This window comes from Brachycentrus maculatus, unplaced genomic scaffold (genome assembly GCF_059751285.1).
Source record: "Brachycentrus maculatus isolate JH-2025_06_01 unplaced genomic scaffold, ASM5975128v1 h1tg000048l, whole genome shotgun sequence".
NCBI classification, from domain to species: domain Eukaryota; kingdom Metazoa; phylum Arthropoda; class Insecta; order Trichoptera; family Brachycentridae; genus Brachycentrus; species Brachycentrus maculatus.
In genome coordinates, this window is record NW_028280802.1 from 109,481 (window position 1) to 124,333 (window position 14,853).

General features: G+C 30.1%; 1 protein-coding gene across 2 annotated transcripts in view; it reads right to left on the reverse strand.

Annotated features, from left to right (window-relative positions):
- mirr (iroquois-class homeodomain protein mirror) overlaps window positions 1-14,853 on the reverse strand; it is a 65,163-nt gene that overhangs the window by 41,056 nt on the left and 9,254 nt on the right. Inside the window, exons 1-2 of one of the 2 annotated variants that reach the window (XM_088277632.1) lie at window positions 11,755-11,877; window positions 254-535 (exon numbers count right to left, since the gene is read on the reverse strand). In XM_088277632.1, coding sequence (XP_088133758.1) covers window positions 254-535; window positions 11,755-11,784 — 312 coding nt within the window. In that variant the 5' untranslated portion in view covers window positions 11,785-11,877. Of the gene's footprint in view, window positions 1-253; window positions 536-11,754; window positions 11,878-14,853 lie in introns of those variants that run through there. The other variant, XM_088277631.1, reaches the window with a different exon arrangement.

Below are 14,853 nucleotides of genomic sequence, written 5' to 3' on the forward strand. Positions count from 1 at the left end.
AGACATGTATTGGTGATATGAAGAAAAACAAATTACTGTGCAGAAACTCTTATATTTGTATGTGAGGTCCGAATCCCGTAAATGACCAAACTTCCATATTCTTCTTCATCTAAGTTGAGATGTCAAAAAATAATATGAAAAATAACTCCTATAATTGGGGATAATTCCTAATCCAGATTTGTTGTCAACCATTATTCATTTACACTCTATTAGATACGGATAGTAGTATCTAGTGGTAGTATAATGCACTTACCGCGTTCGTGTAGAAGGGAGCCTGGTCGCCCGCGAGGGCTGGGAAGTAGGCGGCCATGCCCGCGGCCGCTGCGGCCTCCGAGTAGGGCGCGGAGTACATGGAGAGGCGCTGGTAGGTGAGTAGCTCGTACTGGCACGAGCAGACCGTCTGGCCCGTGACGGGGTCCTGGAAGATGGGCCGGCCCGTGTCGCAGCAGCGCGGCGGCGGGGACGCACGGCCCGCGGGGCCGGCGCCGGCCGCAGCAGGCGGCGGCGAGCCGGACGCCGGGGACACAGCGGCGCTCTGCAAAAGCCGGAGATTAATTTGCCTTAAAACGCGCTGTCTTCTCTCGGGACGCGTGACAAGAGAAAACCTCGGACTCCAGGGAACTATACCAATTTTGCGATTATTTTATTCACTCACACTACATTCACTACACCATGTGTTCCACATAGGGAGCGGATATTATTGAATGAATAATATTTTTATTTTTTATTTTTTATTTATATACATTTATTTTAATCACAATTTATACATATTTAGAGCTTTTTTTGCAGAGACCCACCAAGCCACCTTGTGTGTCTTGTCGATGGAGTTCTTTTTTAATAATTTTTTTATTGTTTTAAACGATTTTAACCTAATATAGACACAACAAAGAGAAAAAATTAAGACTATAAACATTTTACAATTTTCATAAAATTTACTCTTGATCATTTACCCATTCCTTTATTTTGCAAGGTTATATCTCCAAGATTATTTTTAGCCTTATTTACATCCTGGCTTAGTGAAAAAGGTCAACTTGCAAAGCTATTATACTTATGTACAACTTTTCAAATACGTCCCAATCTTCAAAACATTACATTTTATTAAAAAAATTCAAAGAGAAAACGACATTGACATTATTTCCCTAATAAGTCAAATTGCTTCTAAAAATTTAGACTTGATTAAAAAGAAGAAACATTTTGTAAAAGCTTACCCCGACAGGAAATTATCTTTGCGTGACAGTAAAAGCGTTATAAGTAGGAGGTTCATTATAGAGGCAGATAATCCAGCGGAGATCAGTATATGGTATACAAATACGCAGAACTCACTTATTTGGTATAGTTTCCTGTGTCAAGTATTCTCTGTCATATCTTGGATGGAGGAAAGCGGATTAAAGGGTTCAGGTTTATATACAGAGAAGACGCGCTAAGGAGCCATCATCTACCAGAGTGATTGCAACTCCTACGGAATAAACAGAGAGTAAAATATGTTCTCATGTTAGACATCACTGTTTATCCCGTAAATTATTATACAATTCGCCGAAAGATATGAATCACTTTCAACTGATTACAATAACGCAAGATTGAAAAAAAGTTTTTGCATGTAAATCAATCGAAGAGCAAAAATAATATGTATCTTAAATAAATTAATAAAAAATATATAAAAAAGCCATAAAATTTTATTCACCAAAAGTTAATTTTGTATTAAACATTAGTATAAAAAGACGTATATTACAGTTCATCAATGTCTCGTAAAAATAACAGATGGGTATTTATTAATATATGTATACTAATTTTATGTTTGTAAGCTTTATCTCAAGTGGATATATTCGTAGTCTAACAGTATGTTGTAAAATATAAATATTTCTTAAATCATTTTGATATATCCTACATTCAGAATCCATGATAAAAATCAACATAAATGAAAATACCTATTAATGCTATATTTTTTAATGATTATTTGAAATTATGAAATATAACACGTTATAATTAACTTTTTGCGACAGGGTACATAGTGTTTCTTGTACATACATGATTTACATATGTGTTTACGTTTTGTGAGTACCTAATGTAAGGAACGGTATGGATGAAAAACTTACTCTCCACCGCATTTATCTAACCCCCTTCAATTATGGGGATCCCCATTGTATGGTAGCATTATAAATAGGTATGTATTATAATAAAATCTCACAGTTCAAAGGAGCGTACATAATACTTGTGCCTCTATGTGCTTACTCTATACAGGTTCTATAAAATGCACGCCTCGGTTCAATTTACATTGAAATATACAACGAGAAAGGAGGCGTGTTCGAGTATAATATTAAAATGACATTTAAAATGCATTAAGGATGTTATAATCTGTATAAAGAGGACTGAACATAAACAATAGCGGGGCGTACAGCGCGGTACCCGGCGCGGGAGGATGGATGGACGGATCGGATCGCCGAGAGAGACCGTAATATGCTGCTTGGTAGGAGTCTAACTGACTACCACGCATTCAAATCAAACAAGCTAGCACAAAGCCAACTAACGACTCGGTACTAACTACATTTCAAACGGTAGACACGACAAAACATAACAAAGCGACTAAGTGAGCGATCTTTTCAATTCCCGAACGCTTACGATTCCATTTACGGCGGCTTATCTACATTTCGGAGGTAATTTAACTTCAATGCTTACCGACTCGGCCAATTTGAAACTAATTATCATTTCATTAAGATTTTATGATTATGGATTTCTAAACTTTTTAACGTAATGATGGAGAGCTACGGACTGGCGTGATTACTTAACGAAACCGCACTGATAAATGTCTACATTATTCGCCCGCTATGCATGAATGCGCGCAGTACCTACCATTTGAATATTATACATATTTTAGACACGGCACGATCACCTTCATTAGAGTTGTTTACTATCCGATGTTTAACTTATAGTTTAACTTATAAAACGGATTTCTTTAAGTAGATTTATTATAACAAACAACGTTTCCTGATAAGGAGTTTACATCTCATGCGTTTAAATTTACTACCCATTATTATATTCAATTGAATATAATACCAGAAGGTACTATACTTATACAATTTAACATAACCACCGGGTGTGAGATTGCCTTGAATCTTATTTAAATGTATGAGACTGGCTTCATACATATAGGTATCCACAAATAAAATAAACGTGATTACAATGACCATTTAAAAAAATCATTGCAATTGCGAATGGGTAAGAAGAATATTTTTCCGAAGCACATCTGCATTATAAGTACAAAGGACATATAAAAATATCCATTGTTGGTCTCTATAAGTGGAGCAATAAAGAATATAAATATAATCCATTTTGTCAACAAATCTGTCTCGGTGATTATTATTTTCATCTCAGTACCTACGGTCCCGAGAGTGATGTCCAAAATAAACAATTTGGTTCGCGCAGCTGCACATGGAAACATTGTTCGATACCAGTTGCGGTACCCTCCTACCGTCAAGTGCATGGGAATCGAAATAATTCCTTTGCACTTTGGAAATCTCAAGTGTTTTTGAGGAACTCATAATAATATGATGACAATGTCACAGGGACAATACGATTACTTCTGTATATTCTACTCGCGTGGAAGAAAACCATTTCTTGATATTTAATCAAACAAGAACTTCGTCCGTTTCAGAATAAAGCATTAGTAAAAATATATTATAATTAAGTCTATCGATTACTTTAATACGGCTATACCGATCTTTTTATTACGATATTTTATATGGAGAAGAGGATTCTACTCGCTAAAAACGTATTCCATACAGCAAATAAAAATATGAAATGATATTTATTTCCCCAAAATAAGTGACATTTTCGTGAGTTGGTAAATCTAGATGTTTACTTTGTCGATGCTATAAAACTTTATATAGCTTTCATACGAAGCGGCGCTCTCCGAACAATGCCTTTGCCAGACTTGAATGGGTTTTGTTTATATATTGATACTGGCAATAAATCATTTTTGCCTGTCACTGTTGGCAAATTACTTATTTCCAACTTACTGTAGCACCCAAGTTGGGAACTCTGTCAAAAACTTATAACAATCTTGGTATACAATAATTTAACGCCGGGTTTTACTTCCATATTGAGTTTGCATTGAGCAATTTAAGTAAAACATCTTGAAGAATATTGAAATATCAAAAAGGTTTGGTCATTTAAAAGATGACGTAGAAAATTAACTTTAGTATACAATATTTAGAGATATGTTAACGTCAGATATAATCTCAAGCAAGAAATAAAAAATATAGATCAATTAATTTAATATATTCATGATGTTGTGCAAAACTTTGGAAAAGATTCTTAAAATTAAATCAATATTTTTAACTCTTATGGTCAATTTAATTACGTCTGTTTAGCATAACAAAAGATTTTTTCAACTTTGTATCAGTATAAAAAATACTTTTTTTCCGAAACGTATTCTAAAACTATCACATTATCGCAAACCCGAAGCCGTATTTTACTTCTCGATATGATATCATTTTAGGAGAATCGATATTTAATACTGATATTGGAGTCATTTAATAAATTATTACCTATATTTTGTCCAATTGCGTTTTTCAGCTTAACTCTTAGATATCCCTGTTTCTGTATGCCGACTGATAAAAATATTATTTTGAAGTTAGATTAAAAGTCATTATTTGATATATGGTTTATTATCTGTGACATATTCGACTGTTATACAAATGTTTTGATAACATGCCCTTCTCTATTCAACGCCGACATCGATGTAGATACTATGCAGATAAATATGCGACTCATAGGTGTCATACGACTGCACAGTCTATTTACCTAGAGACGTCTTTAATCGTCATCGTGTTATCACTTTTTTTAAAATAGATTACATAATTTATCATTGCGTTTTTATTAACTAGTAGATCCTATAAACGCCATTTTATAATAATTTATTTGAACTTCAAATTCACATTCTTGTGTGGTCTTGTACGTAGGTACTTCTGATTATTGGAAATAAACATCGATTTATATAATTAATGAATAGTTTGTAGTACTCTCAGCAAAAACACAAAAGATTTTTTGAAAGATATGCTAAAACAAATAATGAATTTAAAACACTGGGAGCCAAGCTAAGTGGCATTTGACAATGTTATAAATTAACGGACTGTTTATAGCTAAATTAAATAACGATAAAATTCCGAATATTTTATTACTAAGTAATATAACTCGTACAGTTGAGAGTAACCGACGTGTTAACTTTCTTCTTACTCTTTTCCAAACAGGTGCGAGAAGAGAAGAGTGAGATTTTATCCGCGCGCATAGCGGAGGTAGCGCGCACGATAGTCGACATTTGTACTAGAGTTTCCGTTCGGCTTAAGTGTTATTCAAGGTAAAAGCGTCGTTAACAGAATAAAAAAGTGTTTAGAATGTGGGCTTATCAGCTGCCGCCATCTCCTGAGACGAAGCATCCACAATTTGTTGGAAAAATCACGCCATTCGGTTACCTATAATAACTTTCGCCTTTACACGAATATACAGGCGAACGACATCCAGTCGATCGCGAAAAATAACGATTTCTTAATATTATGCTTTCTACATATGACTACTTCAAACTTTTAAATTAATCATTTCTATTCCGATGCGATGCGGGATCTTTACGTTGTGGATGTATCTAATTAGTGTATGGGTAGATTATTGTAGAGACCAATCTTGTAATATGTGATGTCATAAGCGAACAAGCTTTAAGTTCATAGATACCATACAGTGGAAATAAAGTAAAATAACACTCGAACGGAATGATGTCGGTAACTTAATGAATCATTACGTTTTATTGATATGGTTTGACCATATAAAGATAGTGGTATGTTTACACGGGTAGAACAAGTTAGTCGTGACTGACCTCAAAACACTCGATACCAGCAACGAAAGGTTTTGCAAAACCACTCTCGCATCTTCAACCTTCACTCATAGTAGAAAAATATATGGTGACGTGACAAAGAATGTCACATAAATGCATTTGAAAAAAATATTTAATTTTACATCGAATTGAAAGTTTGAAATAAAATAAATTAATACCTTATCAAGAAGCACTTTTATAACGAATAAGAATTGGTTTACCTGTTATCAAAACATATATTGTTAACAATATGTTAGTGTATATGCTCTGAAGTAATCATAATTGATAGATGTTCTATTACTATACTTAATATCTGTATATCTTCAAATATGATTAACATTATAATAAATCTAGATTTGTGATAAGTAAATCATCAAATAAAATAGTGACGCCGTAGTACGTCATAGAAAATTAAATAAATTAACAAATTTATCAGTTAAAGAATGGAATATAGTTATTTTTAAACAGTGGCAGTTTGATAGAAGTCGGTTTTGTTTGAATTGACGTGCACGTGATCAAACGATTGCAGTACGAAATATAATTAATGGGAATTAATATGCCTGATTCATGTTCATTACAGATATAAGCTTTAACGGTGTTAATTAAAGAGATGAATCGTTGAACAAGCAGTTGGAATCCAACAAAAAACACGCAATTTTCACACTTATTCAGAGGCCACCGCATGTTATATGAGAACCAATAAAAGGGGTAAGAAACAAAGGCATTAATCATCTTCAAATAAAGCCTGTTCTCAGTTCTCATGCGAGTTGATGCAAAGAGTGCTCCTCGCTAACTCACAGTCGACGTATTTATTTGCGAAGTATTCTGATAAACAAATATCGAATACAATATTTCTAAAAAAAATTACTGTGTTGCTACTTTCAACATTTCTGGCTATGTGAAATTTATTAATTTTTTTTTCAAACTGAAAAAATCTAAATTCATTATTTGCATATTATTATAAATTTCATAAAATATACGGATTTAGGTAAAACCATGAACTTATTATTTATTATTTTTTTTAGACGTAACTTGTACAGATATACAATATAATAAATAAAGGGTGTGGGGGCATATTATAACGAATATTATGTTCACATTCGTTTGTTTTTATTTGTGCCCAAACAAAAAATTTATAGAAAGCATTGATATTTATTTCATTAACTCCTGCCATTTAACTGACATCATGGCTAATTGATTACATACAATGAAGCAAATCCAATCCTGTGAATGTCATTTTCTATATGACGGCAAATTACAATATTTCAACGGAGAGTTCGCTCACTCCTTTCAACAACGTCATATATCATTAAACTTAAATTTTCAGGAGATCGTTTTTAAAGTTTAAAAATATGATAAAATGTATTTAAAAAAAATCTAAATAATAATAAAAAAAATCTAATTAAAAAAAATTAAAATAAAAAAATTAATAAGCCACTTATTGAACTTTTTTACTGTGCAATAGATTTTTTAGGTACAACCTGAATGTTTTTTTTTCTATTTGCAAAATATTAGGTATATTTAAAAAAAATAACTAAACAATACCTTTTATTCAAAAAGCAAAAACAACATTTTCTGCCCTGTAGCGGGTAAATATTAAATTAAAAATATGCCTCTTTTGCTGGGATATAGTACTTTCTCTGGGCATTCCGAAAACATGCACAACTGAAAATTGACGATTTTTATATGACGTTATTGAAAGGAGTGAGCGAGTTGTTCTCAATTGTTCTCGAGCAAGTGTTTTGTTTCTAGAATATAAAATTAAACGCAGTTGGTAATCCCAACGCTTTTTTTTTATTATTTCAGAAAAATCTACTTTATTATGTAAGATATCCTTTTCATAATTGTGTATTTTATATTTTAAGACGGTATTTTGTAGGCATATAAACATTTCCAATATTTTATATTACATCAATGTAGATAATGATTATATGTTATTATGCTAAACACCGACATTATTTTTTATAGAACGAAGTGAGACGACAAAATAGATTTAGAACAATATCGGAATATAGATATTATTTTTTTTTATTTCTTTACTGTTACAAAAATATTAGTAATGTTAGTATAACATGTTTGTAAAAAAAAATGTAAAAATGATAAACTGAAGTAAATGCTTTGAATATTAAAAAAATATTAATAATATTAAATATGTGGTTAATTATAAATAGTAAAACATTTCGTATGAAAAAGAGCTATCGCTTTGTATCGTTGTGAATACGTCACTCTCTTTTGCTCCACTCCGTAGCGCCGGAATATATAGCTCTCTTTCTCCTTCACTCTACATTATATCTTTCTTCTCTTTCATGTAACGAAATATGCCTAGTAAGTATGACGCGTTTTAGAGCTTTATAAATTAGTCCTTGGGATTTCACTTTCAATTCTCGTCCTATTATCGATATCAATAAAAAGGTTTTACTAAAAAAATAACATTACCTTTTTTTTCATTATAACATTTTCAATAGCCAATTATTGATACTTTTCTGACTTATTTATATTTTCTCACTTATGTAACGAAATGTGCCTATTAAACGTGACGCGTCATTGAAATTTCACTTTCGATTCTTGTCCAATTGCCCATTATCGGATCACTTTTAAATTTCACTTAAAAAATAAAGAAAATTATCAGGAGTGGCTGTATGAATGATCAAGTAATAATTTTTTTTAAATTTATTAAATTGTAGTAGGATCTAGTAAGGAGTTGTGACAGAAAAAAATGTAATGCGGTGGGCAGTTAGGGTCCCATGGATTTATTTTCATTTCATCAAATACTTAGATCGTTAATTCTTTGCAGCTGAAAATCATTTGATCTGATCTGATCATTTCATTAAATATTTTTTCGAAGACATCTTTATGTTACATATTTATATATATATATATATATATATATATATATATATATATATATATATATATATATATATATATATATATATATATATATATATATATATATATATATATATATATATGTATATATATACATATATATATATATATATATATATATATATATATATATATATATATATATATATATATATATATATATATATATATATATATATATATATATATATATATATATATATATATATATATATATATATATATATATGTATATTTTTTTTAAATCTCTGATGACGTTTGACGGAATGATGATATCAGATACGTTATAGATTATATACAAATGCATTAATAAAATACTCATTATTTAAATATCCATGTATGTAAATGTTGTGTTGACCAATCAAATAACTCCAGTAAATCTCACATCTTTCTGATATATTCACACACAACCGTGCTACGAAACACTTCTTCTTCTTCTTTGAACCCTTATCAGTGCATAGGGCACTGCTCCATATGAACGCAGTGTTGTCTTGATCGTTAATACTTGAATGAAAGGTGGTCAGCCCTTTATTTTAGGTACCAATCCAGGAAAATATTTTTTTTGTATAAAAAAAAAGATAATATATGTATTTTTATTATTCACACAGATATTTCAATTTCATACTATTTCTGTGAGTAATATTACCCTGGAATGGTACCTTAAATGGATATATGTAGAGTGAAAACATCACATTTTTACACATACATTTTTAAAATAAATGATTCTCAAGAACGTGTAATATTATTATTTTTAACATATTATTTTTAAATGATTCTATGTAACTACGTATGTAGCCATTTATAGTTTAACAATTGCGCAAGACGTGAAGGCATTCCCCCTCATGTATAGGTACATGCAGGTGCACATGTGTAAGTACTATACCACACACACACACACACACACACACACACACACACACACTAACACATGCCATTGTCGCACACGAGACTAGGTTCGTCACTTAACGTTTTTTAAGTAAACAGGATGACATGTATGATTTTTTACGTGTACGTACCTTTGTAAAATCGCTTATCACATGCATTTGAAGCCGCCGCCTGAAATCGGTGTTCGATCAGTCAAAGCTCTGATTTTTTGGTGACACAAATCGATTAAATTCGATAAATCTACTAGCTCTTTTACTCTTATCAGCTTGTGTTATTTTTAACCCATTGAAACCTGAATTAGTGTATTTGATTTTTTTTTATTCAAAAACCTTTTATTCCTAACAAACATTATGTTTGTGGGTAGCAATATATTGTTTTACCAATACAATAAAAAAGGTATTTCATGTCTTCACATTTATGAAATGGTAATATACTTTTTCCAACATCATACATACCCACATTTATTTTTAAAATCTATTTCTAACGTTAACCTTCAATCTAACATAGATAAAAATTATCGTCAATTTATGGAATAATGAGAAATTGTAGTAATCAGTACCGTTATATGGTACAAATTATAAAATTAGTTTAAAAGCAGAAAGAAATTATTATTTCACTATAGTTATAAGGTTCCTTTTAAAAAAACTAGAAACTACGAGTATTATTACATATCTACTTGTAGAAGAGATAGTGACAATTGATCGCTTCAACTACCGAACTATTAATGTATAATTTATTTATATATTGTATAGCGTAATTACACTTATAACCGATTGTATCAGCTGAAACAATACACGTAATCATAATTCATCTGATAATTCCTAGATACACTATTATACATATGTACATAGGAGTCAATTTGACACAATGATCATCTCAGAGCATATTGCTTTTTGTTATGATTGCTTTTTATTTAATATTAGTTTCATATACAAGAAATATTCACAAGACTTAAATAATTATTTCTTCACTAAAACTCGTGAAAATAGTGATAGCTTTTTAAAATATACTGTTGATACTGAAAATAGAGTAGTTTTATACAAAATTTATATTAGAATTATAAGAAAAATAACTTAATATGCCTTTAGAGTAATGAATCCAAAAGATAATAATCAATTTCATTAATTAATTCGGCAGTTAATTTGTGGTTAAATCTATCCATTTTAAATTTAAGTTTCACTTAGGAAATACCACTATTTCTTTAAATTAATTGTGACACGTATTTCGATGCATTCCGAATCATTTTCAAACACCGTAAATTTTCAAAATACGGTGTTTGAAAATGATGCGGAATGCATCGAAACACCTGCCACAATAGATTTTAAGAAATAAAGGTATTAACTAAGTAAAACTTAAATTAAAAATGAGAATAATCAAATCTCGTACAAATTTTATTGACTTTTATTATGAACAGATACGTACATCAAATGTTGATACAATAAAAGATTTGTAAATTATAGTTGAGAACTAGTTCGTATGAAATTACGTAAATTTACATACTTATTGTCGGTTATTATTATGTTTGCAACTCACACAAGATGATACGTGAGATAGCTGTTCTGATGTTTGGATACCTACTAAGTTTAGATGCCTGCTTTCACACGCAGCGAATATATGTATGCGAACTGCATGTGCGTGCACACTTCAGTCTCCGAACATGCGAACTTAATAATATGTTCAGGCACTTTTCAATGTCGCGAAGTGTATCATAATTAGAATCATCTATATTTGCATTATTTTTTTATATTACAAGCAAGTTTAAAAATATTCCTGGTATGAAGCAATCAGTTATTGAAATCGTGTTAACTTAAACATTATACCTAGAAGAAATGAGCACCTGTCGTTAGTAAAACGAACAAAAAAACTTCTCAACTTTACGTAATATTTTCCTCCCTAAAAATAGGTTCTCTTTATGCGATAATTCACAAAAATTACTCGATAATAATGTATGTACCTAAAAACGAGTTAAAAGATAAAATTATTAAAAATCGTGTAGAATATTTAAGTACGTTATTAAGATAAATCAAATTTTGTTCATTACAAATACTATTTTTTTGCGAGCGTGAAATATTAAAACGTGCATCAAATGTTTAAAAATAAATTCTGACATGTATACCTACGCATATTATCGAATGATTACGGCAAACCATTTTGACAAATAATTAATTCGAATGACGAACTCATTACTTATTACTGTACATAGCGCGAAAAACTTCATTTGGTAATTGTCTTGTGCAGTAGCGCGTTCTATGGCCATCGCGAATTCAGACGGTTCACATCGAGCATTGATTAAAGGCGGACTGTTAAGTGAAAAGGAGTATTAACACCGGCAGATAAGTATTACTGAGCAGCAGAAACATTTTGACACCGGCATAAGTCGGTGTCGGCCGACCGGTTTTTATTTAACCGGTTTCTTGTTAATTTTATCGAAGCGTAGTATCGTGTTTGTAAAAGCAAAAGGAGTCATATTTTAGCTTTAATCGCGTCAATCTTCTCTGTTCTCAGCGACGTACAGTTTTATTAATTTTTAATTATAATTAAATACTACGGAAAATGTAGAAGGTGTATACGAATATTTATTTTATTTAAAAAAAACGATATCATTCATTTGGAAATTTCCAACTTTTCTTCAAAAGTTATTTTAAGCAGCAAAATTATATATATATATATATATATATTTTTTAACTCTTTATTCCAGCTTAATTATTATTTAATGTAACGATCTTCTTATACAATAAACCAAGGCTATCAGGATGTAAATCATAACATTACAAAGTTTTTTTTTAATAAAATTATTCATATTACTTTCGAATTAAGAAAAAAGTATATTTAAATTAAGGAAATTTATTTTATTAAATATATTTCAGTAAGTGATGTCAAAATCAAATTCATCCCTTGAATGATTTACGATACACGATTAACGATTTCTCCTGCAATTTTTCCCGTCTAATTTATATATTTTAAAATGATGTTTATGTTAAATTCTGAATTGGATTTTATAGCACTACATATATATGTTATAATTATGCCATATTTTAACCAGTTAAAATTATTTATCTGTGTTACACTATTTTTAAAGAAAAATTCCTAAAAAAGTATGTTTTTTTATTTATGAAGAAACCATGTGAATATAAGTTATTTAAGAGATTTAGAATTATTTCATTTCTTTTTTTCGTCCGACTTATTCTTCTACATAAACAGTACAGACTACTCCTTGAACGTTATAAAAATAATTAAAAGTTATAACTGTTTTTTTTAATACAAACGTAACCAAAAAAATTCTATGTTGATTCCAATTAAAAAGTAATCATTAAACATGTAATGTATAAATCGAGCGTCTTAAAAAGAATGAAAACTGTTATTAATAACTTAATATTATTATTTGATTAATTTCTTAAATATTTGAACAAAAGAATTAATAAAAACACTCTTTTGTTTGAAATTTATTAATTGTACGTGTTGAAGCCATTGTTTCATAGATATAAACATTAGATCCACAATTTTAATGTACATATTGTTATTTCTCGTTATCTCTTTTCTTCTGCATTAATGAATAACTGAAAAAAGTAGAATTATAATGTGAATTCATATTATGACGTCTCATTGTAGGAATTTCAAAGACGAACTCTTTTATTGTGAAATCAATCCAAGTAGGAAAATGCATCAGTGTTTTTTGCATATTTAATTTAATTCAGGTAGTTTGTGAAGTATAAATACAAAACATATTTTATTTAATGGTTTATCTACCAACTCTCTCTCATTTTTTAATGTAATTTATTTATTTATGTAAACATATTACATATATGATATATAAGTCATATTTATAATATTTTGTCATTTTCATTACTCATTTTGGATATTGTAGTGTATTTAAAAAAACATATTAAAATATATATTTTTCCATTATAATTCCAGCTCTGACACATCGATTTTAAAATAATTCTTGCCCCTAATCTAACTTCCTTAATTTATAAGAATCATTCATTTTAATTTGAAATAAATTGTACAGATTGCAATTTAAAGTACATTACTAAAATGAGAATAATTTGATAGTAAATTATTCTATCAAACTGCATAAGTGATCTACCTTTAAAACTGCATTAATTACTTTTGTTGCTATGTGCCATTTTATTCAACTACAAATCTCATACAATTTAATTAACAATAATTATAACCAATTTCTATTTGCAAATTATACTCAATTCGTGTCTGCATAAGTAACTTGCAGTTATATTTTTAAATATTTTGACTCATAATTTACGTATAATATGGATTCCTATATATATATGTTATAAAACATATCTACATACCTTACATTTGACGAAAAGCGAGGTGATCATTCTACCCCTTAGAAATATCTTAAGTTAGGTTGAAGATTTGTTTTGAACTTAGACCTGATGCGCTCTAGCCTAATTTAGCAATATAAAAACAGAACATTAAACACTTCTAAACAAACATAGATGGCTCTCCTGATCTTAAATTTAAGGCCTAAAGAGATTTATGATATAAGTATATATGAGTTCCAAAAAATTGAGAAGTGTTTTTGCCAATCAAAACATTGAGTAGTTTGGAGTGTAATGGTGAATGTTACACGTGTGTAAAGTGATCAGTTAACCAGTCTATGACAGGTCATAAGCCCTGTTAATACCCATATTTCTATATTCTTCTTCATCTGTGTTGATATGTCAAAATGTAAAAATAACTCTTAAGCTGAGAAACCTAGATTCGTAAAACATATTTTTGTTTTATCTACCAATCCTCTCATGTTTTAAGGTTATTTAGACTTTTATCAAGACTTATATGTTGAGATGTCAGATGTTAAAATATTCATTAAGTGGAGAAACCCAGATTTGTCAGACTTCCATATTCTTCTTCATCTATGTGGAGATGTCAAAATGTAAAAATAACTCTTAAGCGTAGAAACCCAGATTTGCGTACAAGAATTCGGACACACCTAAAAATGCGGTGAGTGTTTTGGTTTTTGAGTGTTTTCAGCCATTCGAACTCGTATGAACCGATGTTTTATTAATGACATGTGTGTTTATCTAATAGTAATCACACATACAGTCGGTTACATTGTTCGTGATTCGATGTGATCACGGACTGCGCACGCGCCTTTCCGCCCCGCCATGTGCGTGACCAACTTCCCAGTGACGAATCTGACCAAACGAGGTGCTAACAAGAGACTATTTACCTTTAAATCGTCTGTCATATTATTA